Source organism: Rutidosis leptorrhynchoides, chromosome 7 (genome assembly GCF_046630445.1).
Source record: "Rutidosis leptorrhynchoides isolate AG116_Rl617_1_P2 chromosome 7, CSIRO_AGI_Rlap_v1, whole genome shotgun sequence".
Lineage (NCBI taxonomy): Eukaryota > Viridiplantae > Streptophyta > Magnoliopsida > Asterales > Asteraceae > Rutidosis > Rutidosis leptorrhynchoides.
In genome coordinates, this window is record NC_092339.1 from 322,674,714 (window position 1) to 322,689,330 (window position 14,617).

General features: G+C 33.6%; 1 protein-coding gene and 1 long non-coding RNA gene across 4 annotated transcripts; one reads left to right on the forward strand and one right to left on the reverse strand.

Annotated features, from left to right (window-relative positions):
* Positions 1-2,500: 2,500 nt before the first annotated feature.
* LOC139858306 (uncharacterized) lies at positions 2,501-4,788 on the reverse strand. Of its 3 annotated transcripts, XR_011762895.1 has the most exons (5): positions 4,541-4,788; positions 4,102-4,186; positions 3,219-3,638; positions 3,066-3,118; positions 2,501-2,750 (listed from the first exon to the last, which is right to left on the reverse strand). It is a non-coding gene; the product is annotated as an uncharacterized lncRNA (long non-coding RNA). The 3 variants fall into 3 exon arrangements; XR_011762894.1 differs by lacking the exon at positions 4,102-4,186; XR_011762893.1 differs by lacking the exons at positions 4,102-4,186; positions 4,541-4,788 and having other exon boundaries at positions 3,219-4,086.
* Positions 4,789-5,059: 271 nt separating this feature from the next.
* Positions 5,060-6,751, forward strand: LOC139858607 (F-box/kelch-repeat protein At3g06240-like). The gene is made up of 2 exons (XM_071847440.1): positions 5,060-5,171; positions 5,402-6,751. The coding sequence occupies exon 2, from the start codon at positions 5,430-5,432 to the stop codon at positions 6,525-6,527; it is 1,098 nt and encodes a 365-aa protein (XP_071703541.1). The 5' UTR covers positions 5,060-5,171; positions 5,402-5,429; the 3' UTR covers positions 6,528-6,751.
* The last annotated feature ends 7,866 nt before the right edge of the window (positions 6,752-14,617 follow it).

Genomic DNA, 14,617 nt, shown 5'->3' on the forward strand with positions numbered 1-14,617 from the left:
AATTCTTCCTCAAGTTTTTTCACATTAAAGTTAAAATTGTCAAGACCATCATATAACGATTCAATGCCATTCACATACTTAATGCCTGGTGGTTTAGTAAAAACACCTCCATGTTGTAGTTTTAATGTAAACATTGAAGAAAAATCAACTGCATATTAAAAAAAAAAAAGTATAAAAGACGATTACAATTGTGGCTTGGTGATTCTCAGTATGCCATATAAATCAACTGCATATTAAAAGATAAACGAATACATACCATATAATTCCATCAGTACATTGATGCCATATTCGCTTCTCACTGAATGAAAGTTTTCAAGAACCATGTTGCTAGTTGGTTTGGATCGATAGATTGATTGTATTTTGTTAAGGATGAACAAAGAAGTCGAATGGTTGAGTTTTGATGTAACAATGATTGAATAAAATACTAATCGAGGGTTTTCAAATACCATATTTAACTTAAGTGGACAATTTTACCCTCACACTTTTTGCACGTGACCATACATGACGGGTTATATTTAACAGACGTTAGACTGAGGGTTATGCAAGTCAATGATAGAAAGATTAGGGTAATCTAAGTAAAAAAATAGTTAAGGGTTATCCACGATTTTGTTGACAAAGTTGAGGTATCAACCACGCAATTTGTCCAATAAAAAACCATTAAAGTTTCAATTATGCCATTTTATTATTGGAAATTCAATATTAAATATCAATTAATTTATTACTTACTCTTTATAACAAGATTAAATGAAGGACAAATTAGACAATTCGTCAATATAACTTAAATTCAATAAAAAGTCAAATCGGACACTTTTTTTTGGGACGGAGGAAGTAATGTTTATATATATATTTATAAAAAAAATTTCATTGAGAAAGAAGTTTATTCGAAAAGTTTAAGTCATTCGGATTATGAACCATTCAACGTTAAATTATTCAGTTTTATTAAACGCAAAATAAATATAACTTTTCAATTTCAATTTCATGGGGGTCCCTGTGGTATGTTTAGTACAAATTCAATTTCAATTTCAAAAGCTTCACGTGAAAGCATGGGTCCCCAATTTATATCTTTTTCATGTGAGATACAATTTGTGATTTTATATATTTCTTGCTAGTTCATAAAAATCGGTCATCATTTTTTGGGAATAAACAACAGTTGCTTCATAAACATAACATCTTCTACAATTTGCCTTCTTCATAAACATCTGTTTTCATAAACACCGTCTTTATAAACATCATATCTCTCCAATTGGAGCATGGACGGTTTCATTTAGTCACACACAAATAGAAGTTATCTTCATTTATTTTAGGTAAAGACAATTTAGATCTAATTGAAGCAATTGGAGTTATATCGCAAGCAGGAGTTATATCGCTAGTTACAACTTACAGCAGTGACGTTAATTGCAATAGTCGGTAACCCCTCCATTGATGGCGGCGTTCCAGATCTGCTGGTGATGACGGCGTTCCAGATCTGCTGGTGATGGCGGCGTTCATCAGAAAATAAAATTAACACATGAAATCGATTGAAACTGATTCTGTATCATCGATTAATATGAGTTGAAAAAATTCAAGTGCTAAAACACTCTTAAATTTGATAACTGGTGAAGAACAGGGTTTCACAATTTTTGAGCTCCATAAATCAAAAACTTAGATTCCGGCCACTGTGAACCTTGAAATCAATCTTTGATTGTTGTCGAAGGTTAAGGTAGTGAGTAAGAAGCATTGTGATCAATCAGATCGAATTTATAAGCTCAAACTCTGAAAAATCAAAAAGTACTAATAAGATTCAGTATTTTCTCATTATCAGATTTGGGAAGGATTTGTTAATGATTTTGATATCTCGATACAGAATGAGTTTATGAGATGATAAGGAATAAGAATTTAGTCCCATAAATCATTTTAGTTCACAAAATCAAAACCCCCCAAATTTACTATGTATGAACATGAAGAACATGGTTGAAGATGAATGATGAATCTGGTTATGTTTTTGTTACTGAATCTGATGATGATGATGATATAGATCTATAATCTCAAATTTGTTTCGGTTTTGAGAGATAATGAGGATATGGTGTTGGTTGATGAAAATGAACAAATGGAGAATGATGATGATTTATATTATTACTCGTATTTTTTTTTTTTAATTTTTTTTTTATTTTTTTTTTTTAATTTTTTATGTTTTGATGATAAATAAAAGATTATATGAAGGTGTAGAGAATTTAATGAAAAATCAAGAATGGGTGCAAGTATATTTAAAAGGGGTAAAAAGAGATAAAAAGACTAAAGTGCCCTCACATGCTATGCACATGGTGAAAGTTAACAGAAAAAGATAGCGGCAATTGGACCCTTCATGAAACAAGTGCATACCACAGTGACCCTCAATGTTAAAAAAATTCTTTTGAACCTCAGTTGTAGTTTTGAACATACTACAGGGACCCTAGTATAATTTTGTCAAAAAAAAAAAAGGAAAAACGATCAAGCTCGCTAGTCGCTAACATGTCGCTAACATTACATTACCGAGTCATGTTTATATTTACATAAAACTAGTTTTAGAGGTCCGCGCACTGCGGCGGAAGTTGATTACGTTTGTGATGTCGTAATTGGAACAATTATAAATATAACAGATATTTCTTCAAGTATTTTCCTATGATAGTACAACTCTTCTCCAATTCAAGCCAAGATGAATCCCACATTGATGAGTCAAAGTCCACATCAAATTTTCCGGGCTAGCCGCGCTACTTTAAGGAAAAATGTCATATCTACAATGCATGAATCACGATTCGAAAAGCTCATACATAATCCGGTTAGCAAAACAGTAATGTCTACAACAAATAGCAGTCATTCATTTGCATGAATCACCTTTGTTAATTAGATGCATATTGATTCCCACAAATGTATTTTTATCTATGGATTTATTTATAGAGTCTGGGACTATGAATTCAAGACTTTTTGGTTAAAAATAAACGTTACAAAAAAGGACTCCAATAATTATCTATAAACTCTCTAATGCAACAGAAAAACGACATTTAATTGGTTCTAAGAAGGAAAAAAAATGAACGCATATATCATGGTACCTCGTAAAGGAAGTGTAACTAACACAACATGCTTCAGCCATCATATCTGCAAACTGCAATTCCACAATAAAAATAAGAGTCAAACACCAGACACCTCTAGAATCAAAACTACATATGAATTAGGAATTATGATAACAAAGTATATAAGCTCACCAGGCTCATTATAACCTTAGTGTACCAAACCCTATCCTTCACCCTCTCCATTCCATCATCGCTCCCTTTGTTCGGGAACCCTCTGGCGATCTCCCCCTTCCTTTTCACACTATTAGTTCCTCTCAGGTGCTTCGATTTTTTGCATTCCTTATCGCCTTACCTACGGTTATGATCGTAGATGATTGTTGCGCTGGGTGTTTCACCATGTTTTTTTTTTATTATGTTAAACCGCCTTCACCCAAAAGACTATCGGGTCAAAAATTCTTTGTGGCGGTTTTGAGATCGTTCAAGTTAAAGGCTTTAATACTAATGAGTTTAGACACATGATCATCTTTGTGAGCTTTTGAGACTTTGTTGAAGCTGATTGTTTTTGATTGATTCTTCGAACCTTTTGATTTCCCTTGTTACTTAACATATCCTCTAAAATAATCAAATTCAAAACAGATTACAAACATATATTCGAAAAACTGTTAATGCTGATAGATTCACACACTATACTTGAAAAGTTAGAATTTAAACAGAAATTTGTGGACTTTATTCAAAATTCATACCGAGGGACCTTTCATTACAATTCAAAACCTGCAATTTCATGCTCAAAGTTTCATGCTTTTTACATTTATATTGATCAAATAATATAACCAGCTAATTATACATGCTAGAACTTTTAAATAACACAAAAGAAAACTCAATTACACTACAGAAACCCAATTTAGATGTTTTATTTTTCATATTCTATGCTAAAACAGAACATCAAATGATCATGATGCATAGACACAATTAAAGCATCAAACTTGAACAAAAACCCTTATTATAGATACCATGTAGGATTACGATCTTTATTCTTTACTAAATATTATAAAAGATAGAAAAAGATAAACCATACCCAAAATTTGAGTGGAAGCAGCATGAGCACATTAGTAGGTTTACCAACACAAATACCCATTTGGAAACAATGTTATTCTTTCCTTCTATAATTGAAACAGGAGATCAATGAAATTTGAGATAATAAAATAAAAATGACAATGTACCATTTAGTTTTCAGCGAAATATGGTAGACACTCACCGTTGCTGTAGAGTAAACGTTGTTTCCTTGATTGAAAAAAAAAAAAAAGACTCTTACGGACATTTTAACAAACAGCTTGTAGACACTAAAAAAAACTTCTTTTTAATCCACAAATTTCTATCCGTCTGTACATGAAGAACATGAGAGAAAACACTTAAAGATTGATCTGAACACCTAAAACCCAAAATTCAACAAAACAAACCGGAGAAATGAAGATTATTCTAAATCAACATAACATAAACATAACCGATTGACATACCTATTGGGCTAGTTAAGCCTGTAAACATGATAATCATGATATTGGTGATGGTTCCGCCGATTCATACGTTTGGGAGAGTTGACGATCGGCAATTACCAATTTTATTTTGGGTCGTTGAAGTTTGATGAGAGGAAACCCTATTTTTGTTGCAGGTAAAGCAGATAGGAGGCAGATATTTGGCGATGGCTGTATATGATTTTCTATGTGATCATCAATGATGAAGGGATGAATATGGCGATGGTGATGTAGGGTTGTGTGTTTAAAGAACGTTCCAGAAGCGTTGATAAAGAACAGGGGAAAAAAATTGCTACAGTGATTTTGCAACTTGTTACAGTAAAACACTAAGTTTGATGAGGTGGCGGGGCATGATTGGCCACCGATGTCCATAGTATATATATAAATAAATTTAAACTTAAATGTAAATTTAAAGGAAAAACAGAAGAAAAGGAAAAACAGAAGAAAAGGAAAAAGATAAAAAAAAAAAAAAAAAAAAAAAAAAAGTGTCATTTTGAAAGTTGTTCCTTGAAACTATAATCATAATCATATTACGCCCGATTGCGTTCGATGTATATCTACTTTTCTCTGCATTGTGGCGGTTCAACTATGTCGTCGGAAGTCACGAATTTAGAAGGTGAGAAAGATGTTTTTTGTTTAACACGTTATTATCTACCGGAGAAGTTGTATTTACAGTAGGGTTTAATTTAATTTCGGTAGGTAAAGAAAATTAGGGTTTTCATTTTTTTAATTAAATTGAAGATGTGCATTATAAGATTGTCTGTTAGTTTGTGGATTTGATGTTGTTAATAATCATGATTTTAATTTCTTATTCGTGCTCATATTACTCTGCTTTTTTTCCTGCAGTCTGAAATTAGTTATTGAAGCCCTAAAAATGGCGTCCGAAATTATTATTCCATTTGAGTTAATCACAGAGATCCTATATCGTCTTCCATCCAAATCTATTGGTCGATTCAGGTGTGTTTCAAAAGAGTGGTTATCTCTTCTATCATCGCCCCAGTTCATCAAAACCCATCAAAACACCCTCAACCGAAACTACCTTTTCTATCATCAGACTTGGTTGACTGATGGTTCTTATTTCATCCCGTTTCATTATCATGAAGAAGAGAAAGAAGAATCTGTACCAATAAAGTTACAGTTACTTCTCCCTGATGCGAACCCTATTATCATCGATGGTTCTTGCAATGGTCTTATTTTGCTGTCTGCTTTTCGAGATGATTCGGATCATGAGACACTTGTGGTTTTAAACCCAACCACAAGAGAATTCGTAGAATTCCCAGATTGTGATCTCGAAGGGCATCAAATTGTATCTTGTATCATGCGTGGACTGGGTTATGATTCTGTGACCGATGATTACAAGGTTGTTACCATCAATCACTTAGTAAATCTTAATGGTGCTGATATCATGTGTGTGCATGTTTATAGCCTTAGAAAAAATACTTGGACACGGGTGATGGATTATCCTAATAAATATTTCCCGTTTAACATTAAATCAACCGCTTTAGTTAACGGGTCTTTTCATTGGGTAGCGACAAAGTTTTCTGATCATACAAAAGTAATCTTTGCATTTAGTTTGGCAGATGAGAATTTCAGTGAAGTGCCATTACCTACTACGTTGTGTAATGGTAATGATGTTGATATCTTCTGTAGACTTTCTGTTGTTGATGAAAAGCTTGCGATATTTTCGGGGCTGGACGCTAAAGTTTGGTTGATGAATGAGTATGGGGTAAAAAGATCTTGGACTACGATACTACTTCATGGACTCAATGAAATTCGTATGATAGGTTTACCATTTGTTTTCTACGTCAATGGGAAACTTTTGCTCATTTGCCGCGGTGAAATGCTAATATATGACATTGAATATGGAAGATTATCAAAACGTATTAGGAATAAAGATCCGATGGCTTATACTTTTTTTTCATGTGTATGTGTCGAAAGCCTTGTCTCGCCAAGATTCAACAGACTCAATTAGAAATCTACAATTCAAGTGAAGGTATATCGAGTAAGTATTAGTTTGCATTCCACAATTTTATTTTTTCAGTTAAGTTCATCTGGAGATAGTATATCTTATATTCTCGACGAGACTAGAATTCGGATATGTTTTCGTGGTTAATTGGAGATTGTCTTTATGCGTACTTGTATGGCATTTCTGTTTGTGATATAAACAAATTGTAAGCATCATTACTCTTATCTATGCTGGTGTTTAATGTTATTTAGATGTGTATATGCTACTAAAAGTATATATTTGGATGTGCTTGTTTTGTAACAAATGTTGCATTGGTAAGATTTTGAATTTCAACAAATAGTAGACTAAAAGTATATATTTGGATGTCGTACAACAAATAGCACACCCACCAATGTTTCAAACTCGTACAATTCATGGTTCTTGAAATGGTCTTATTTTGAGTTATTAAGTATAGTTATGTGCCTGATACGCTAGAGAATTCATGTTTCTTGAAATGGTCTTAATTATTTTGGTTTCTGCTTTTAAGTATAGTTATGTGCCTAATAAGCTTCTGTTTTGGAAACTTACAACTAGAGATGTCATTAATCGATGGTTACATGGTTGTTACTTGTTACTATCTTTTATGCTTCTTCTAGTTTCTGCCAGTATTCATGTGCATGTTTATAACCTTAGGAAGAAAAAGAAAAAAAAATACTTGGATGTCGTTGAGTGATTTTCCTTATAGTTACTACATGTGTGTAAAATTATTAGATGCTTCTGTTAATGAATTTTTACATTGGGTAGCTAGAAAGGGTTCTAATAACAAAACCGATTAGAAGTCTACAAATTCAATCGAAGGCAGTACGTGTAGTGTTGATCAAATGTATAATTGGATATGTTGATCAAATGTATAATTGGATATGTTTTAGTAGATGGAGATGAAAATATCACTCCAATAACATGTTTGGGTATGCATCATCAATATGTTTGGTGTGTATTGCCTTATTCAGCCTTTTATGTTGAAGCAAATATCGAATCGGTAAGCAGTTGAACTACATCATAACAATATTAGATGAGCATATTGATCGTGTAGATTATTTTTAAGTTGTGCTGTTAACCATAGCACTATTGAGATAGTGTAATGGCAGTTGCTTTTTTCCTTTCCTGTACTGTTAATAAAAGTTTTAACCAATACCCACTATGGCTCATTATCGACGTCACTATTTGAGATGTTTCATTTTAAGTGTCGTCTAACCTTTCTAAATAGAGTTAAGTTGGTGGAGATATAACTTGATTGATGAAAGTTGTAGTTATTGTAATTTTTCATAACCACGTGCCCGGACACTTTGACTTTGACGAAAGGAGTACTAAATTACTTCAAGACTATCATGGTTAGAGCAATAGGAGTGACTATGTTCCACTCAATTTATTTAAAAGTTCACTTCAGCAAAGTTATCTAGCATTCCATAACTCAGGTTCAGTGTTCCATTAATTGCTACTCTTTATTTTCGATTAAAAATCTTAGTAAAATTAGCGATGAGTTTTTAAATTATATATCAAGAGTGAAAGTTTGTCGCAATTGATCGAATCTCTCGTTAAATATTACTCTATGTTATTTGTGAGCTTCTATACATAATCGAACAACTAGCATTGCCCAATTAAAAGTTATGCTCAAGATCCCAATTAAAAGTTATGCTCAAGATCCGCCTCTAAATTGTAGTCTGCATTAAACATCCAATCTGTTCGTTCAAATACTTACGAATTATTGTGATAATGAACAGAAAACGACACGGTAATTATTTATTTATCATAAACAAAAGGTATTTTGGTCAACCAACCATTTGCCCATTTTACTTTGTAACTAAATCATCTGCTAACCAAATTTCCATTAGACGTACAGAAAACCACGCCAACTCTTTAGTTTCAAGAGCTTTGCTGATGTCAAGTTTTTTCAGTGATTCTTCAACTATACCTTGAACCTTCACTTGTAGAGTACTTTATAAGTCAGGAATTGAACATATATAATCAACATATGTGTATGTACCACTCTAAAAAGACAAATGACATGATATGCCCAAAATAGTACTGATCCACACAATCCATACTACGCAATACATAGTGGCACATATACATGTGCAAAAGGTATCAGATTCTAGTACATATGGCAATTTATTTCAACCCATTTACATACAAATGGGTCGAGTTGGGTTATGTTCCATCTTCTCCAAGTCAAATGGGTTAAGCTTAAAAGCTTTAACTAAAAAGGGAACCGGTCAAATAGGTGAATTGTGTCAAAGAGCTGAGGTCAAAAGCCACCTGATATGTCTTCAAATGCATAATACACCGTAGATCACAGTATTGATAAAATTTACATTATCAGTGTTTTAACTATATTTAGCACATTGATTTGTATTTTAAAAACAAAATTACTTTTGAGGGCCACTTGCCTCATCCCAAAACAAAGTACTTTTGAGAATCACCCGTTTAGACCCATTCCCAACCCACTCATATTTTCAACATCTACTTAGATAAGAACAGCTGAATCCTTAAACATTTGGGGAATAAAATGAACAAGCAATTGCTAAACACATGTATTTCTTACATGATTATGGTATCTGGTTGGAGATTGTAGGTACTTCTCGTAAGCTAAAACTGCTTCTTTCGTGTAAGGAGCCACTGCTTCCCGTGCTTTATCCAGGTGAGGGTTGCAGACATTCTTGACACTCTGCTCTCAGATAATTTATAATTATCTAATTAGGACATAACTTCATTAAAGAGAAACCAAGTTTGAATAAAAGGCACCTGAAAATGAGGGTCTACAGCTTAATACTGTGTGGAGTTAAACGGGTGATAAACCTTTTTTAATTTTTTTTTATCAGTCACTTTAGTTGTGGTTCAACGTTAGTTGTTACCAACACTCATTCTTGAGTTTTTTTACTTGTTTGTACCATTTCTTACAAATGGGTAAAAGTGTATGCCTTTTTAAAAACATTGTTCCTATTGTATGCTTGTCTCTTTCATCTTGCCATTTTTCTTTTAAAAAAACAACACCACATATATTATATATGAAAGATAATAGGTACAAGAAAAACAATTTACACTGCATGCTTCTAAAGAGTTGGGATTACACTGTTGGACACTTTTCACAAGGTTCAAATCTTTTACAAGGGTTGTGATGTGCCCATTCGTGTTAGTATTGACCAAGCCTTTGGGGATCACTCATGGATAAAACAGAGCAAGAGGCATATGAGATTATTGAGAAGCAAGCAGAATATTCCTATAAATGGCGTCAAGAGAATGATTTTACTCGTTCTTCTTCTACAGTCGCGAGCGCCGGTGCTTTCGATGACTTTGGGTCTATTAGTGCTAAACTGGATAGTATCTCGAGGAACATGGAAAATATGAACAAGGAGATACACGCGATAAAGGTTGGATGTGAATATTGCGGGGGTCCGCATTTGGGTAAAGACTGTGATGTGTGATGCAGGTTTAATTATGGCTCAAAAGGAGGAACGTGCTTACATTAATCAATAGAACAACAATCAGTTCCAAGGAAGAGCTCAGTTTAACCGCAACTTCAACAACCCCTACAATCCTCAAGGGCAACATCATAATTCTAAATTCCAATCGGGAAGTTCAAGTGGTGCATTCCAACAACAAGCCCGGGATTTATCCAAAAATCCCAAGAAGAAAAAAAGAAGACGGGTTTGGAAGGTATGATGGAGACGGTGGTGACAATCCAGACCCAACTTATTGCCACTCAAAATCAACAGGATGAAAAGAATGATCAACTTTTTCGCAACCAACATGCTGCCATTTAGAACTTGGAAAAACAAGTGAGCAATCTTGTAGCTTTGATTAGTGAAAGGAAACCGGGAGAGTTACCGAGCAACACGCATGTTAACCCACAGAATGAGCATCTTAATGCCATCATCACTCGGAGTGGGTTAGTGTATGATCCACCGGAGATGCCCGAAGAGTATGATCTTAGAGTTCATTTAGCTAAGAAGAGTGAACAAGAAAAGAGTAAGGAGTCATACGTGAAAGTAAAGCCCGTTGTGACAGCTTATCAACCACCACTCCTATTTCCGAGGAAGCAAAGGCTTGACAAGTTGGAAGCCAAGAAATCAAGGTTCCTTGATATGATTAAATATGTTAACATAAATATACCTTTTATTGATGTTATTTTAGGTATGCCGAGATATGCGATATTCTTGAAAGATTTGTTGACTAACCAGAAGAAGATGGAGCAAATTTCTTTGGTGACAATGAATGCCACATGCTCGGCGGTAGTGATGAACGAGCGTCCCGAGAAGCTTGAGGATCCGAGAAGTTTTACCATCCCCTGTCTACTTAGGAAATTAGATTGTATTAGGGCTTTGGCGGATTTGAGGGCTAGCATCAATTTAATGACTTATTCTTTATACGTTAAGCTAGACCCAGGGGTACTTAAGCCAACACGAATGGCAATCCAACTAGATGACCACTATGTTAAATTCCCACGAGGAATTATAGAGAATATGCTAGTTAAGACGGGTACCTTAATTTTCCCTGCTGATTTTGTTGTTTTAGACATGAAGAGGACACACGAGTGCCTCTTATTTTAGGGAGACCATTTTTGAACACGACTAGGGCTATAATAGACGTGTATGGCCAATGTTTGACCCTTAGGATAGAGGGTGCAAGTGCTACTTTTTCTATTCACCATGCCTTGCAATACCCTGAGTCTACCGATGACCAATGTTATTATTTGCAAGCAGTAGACACGCGTGTTGAGTTGTTGCAGGAATTCCCAGGATTGGAAGGATCATCAGAATGTGATATAGCATATAGAGATGAGGATATGTGATCAAACCAAAATCATTTGGTATAAATAGATTTCGAGTTTGAGTGCTTGATTTGGGAAAAAGAGTGAATCGAATGTTTTATCTCCAATAATTTTGCAAACCCGATTTGGAATCTGGATTTCAAGGACGTAAAACAATCGATGAGATTAACCTTATTCGATTGGAATCGAATAAGTTAATATCTTAAGGTGAGGATTAATTTCGATAATAACCGGAGTATTGATCGGAATTGTATTAACGACTGGAGAGATGCTAGTGTAATTAATTTGGGCAGAGTAACATTAATGCCTCCAGTGTTGTTGAATGAATGATCTTGTTTGTGTATTTATAGATGTTATGAAGGGATGGTGACGTGGCACGTGTGACGACCCGGAAATTTCTGACCAAATTTAAACTTAATCTCTATATGATTTCGACACGATAAGCAAAGTCTGTAATGTTGAGTCTCGAAAATTTTGGAACTATATTCATGTAATTAATTACCCTTTTGACTGTGCTCGACGATTCACGAACATTTATGTGCATATAGATATGTACATATAATATATAGTTATATTAATTGAAAACGTTAACAAAGTATTAGATGTATAATACTTTGCATGAACGAAATTGTTTCAATATATGTTTAATATATTTACCGACGGAATTAAAAGATATTCCCAAATGATTGAATTATCAAATACATTATGATATGATTACGGGTCTCTGTTACGATGTCCGCATTGATTTGAGAAAGCATTCCTTTTTAACGGTATTCGGAATAATTGGTAAAGTGATCTACATATGAAGACAAAGTGCCAAATAACGAAAGTTAGACAAAAGTTAGTGGAGAGTTGAATTTCATAATATTCAATTGATCAATTTTCAAACGTGCAGAAACGTTTTTCGATTCAATAGAATTTAATTATTTAAAATGTTTTGTTTAAATAACATAATTTGAGAAAGCATTCCTTTTTAACGGTATTCGGAATAATTGGTAAAGTGATCTACATATGAAGACAAAGTGCCAAATAACGAAAGTTAGACAAAAGTTAGTGGAGAGTTGAATTTCATAATATTCAATTGATCTATTTTCAAACGTGCAGAAACGTTTTTCGATTCAATAGAATTTAATTATTTAAAATGTTTTGTTTAAATAACATAATTTGAATATATATATATATATATATATATATATATATATATATATATATATATATATATATATATATATATTGGAATGCTAATTATTAGAATTAAATATATAAATAACTCGCGACGTATATTTAAAACGTGTTTATAAATATTGAATATATATATGATTTCAAATTAAGTCATTTATAGTTTGGATATATTATGAAATGGTATGCATACATATCAACTTTCGTTGTAATGAAAGTTTGTCTTTTAAAAACGAATGCAATGTTTGTAAAACTCATCATATAGAGGTCAAATACCTCACAATGAAACCAATTATTATGTAACGTTTATAATCGATATGAACGGGGCATTTCAGTTGGTATCAGAGCGGTGGTCTTAGCGAACCAGGTCTTGCATTAGTGTGTCTAACTGATAGTTGTTAGGATGCATTAGTGAGTCTGGACTTCGACCTTAACTGCATGTCAAAAAGTTTTGCTTATCATTTCTTGTCTGAAATTACATGCTTATCATTCTTAAGTCTAGACACATTTTCCTGCATTTATTGCATAGATAGTGTACAGACAAATTCATATCTTAGCATATCTGTTACTTTAAACTTTACCTGACATCTTCCAAAGATTCCTCCGTAATTTATGAAATTTTGATATTATATATACATATGTAAATTATGTATTGAAGAATACCAATTTAAATCCTATAATCTATTTCATATCAAAAATCATTTCCCTGATTATACAAGATGGATCCCGTATCTAGTTCAAATTCCTTAGATTCCGACGACTATTTCGATATGGATTTCCACTCGAACTCCGAAAGCAGTGTGACCGGAATGGATCAACCAATTAGCCATCATCTATTCTGGATGAATTGGGAATGGGTTCGTAGTCTACTTAATCATTGGAGACAAGAAGAAGGTGATCCCTTCCATGCATCACATTCCCCTCTTGGCGAAGAACCCGAAGCACTTACCGGCGAACCTGTCCGAAACACCATTTTCTCTCTCATTTCCAGAGTATCTCGTCACGATTATATACTATCTCAAATTCTAGATCTTATTCGTCCGCTCGTCTGAACCGCCAATCATCTCGGTATGATAGAAGAAATTAACGAGCTTCGCGCTTGAATAGTGGCCTTGGAGAGTATGATGCGCAACTCACAAGTACCAACAGCACCATCAACATCAACACCAACACCAACAGTACCATTACCACCACCAATAATATCCACTTCCCATGCTTCAACATCACAAACTATCCCATGAGCATCAACGGCATACGCACCATAGGTACCAAGGAGTACCAACAACAACAAACGATGAGATGAGTGAATGGATAGAGATGATAGAGGGAAGAATAGAAATCCTGACGAGAATGGTGCGTGATTTACAAGCTAGATTTGTTATACAAGCGCCACCAGTAGTACCATCAGCATCACCATCAGTATCACCAACACCAGCAACACCTGTAGCACCACAAACTACACCAGCTCCATAACCATCAACGATATCGACACTACAATCATCAATGGGTATATTGAAATAATGAGTTATGGAAGTATTAACTCATTATTTTCAAAGAATTTATATATTATATAAGTTTTGAAACCATAATATATGTGTTCGAACTAAGCTATTATGTATGAATTGAAAAAGGGTAGATACTACTCGGTTAATTCATATTACTAATATGCTATGATGTACATCCTTTGTCAACAACTTAACCATCTTTAACTACAATCTCTGTTTCAAATTCAATAAATTCCATTTTATAATAAACCAAGTGTATTAATCAATTACATGTTTGATTTTACACTTTGATTTTCAATGTAATCAAAACCTTCTGGAAAACATCATTCGTGCCTTGCGAAATTCACAAGAATTCCACGAGCACCAACACTATTCATCAAAGAAATGTCAATAGATGAAGAACGAAGTAGTAATTCATAATTTCATTCAAGTGGAAGAAATACTCAGCGAAGGTTACGTAATTTCTAAAGTTTTAGGGATTTCTCAATAATAATTCCAGCTGTAAATTAAATGAGTTCAATATTATATTAACTCATTAAATCTGTATTACATCTGAAGAAAATATATATATATATATTTTTTCATAAAGACTGTAATAAAAATTC

Bases quoted from the DNA above. Each gene is read 5' to 3' on its own strand.
- LOC139858607 (XM_071847440.1), top strand. From the start codon at position 5,430: ATGGCGTCCGAAATTATTATTCCATTTGAGTTAATCACAGAGATCCTA.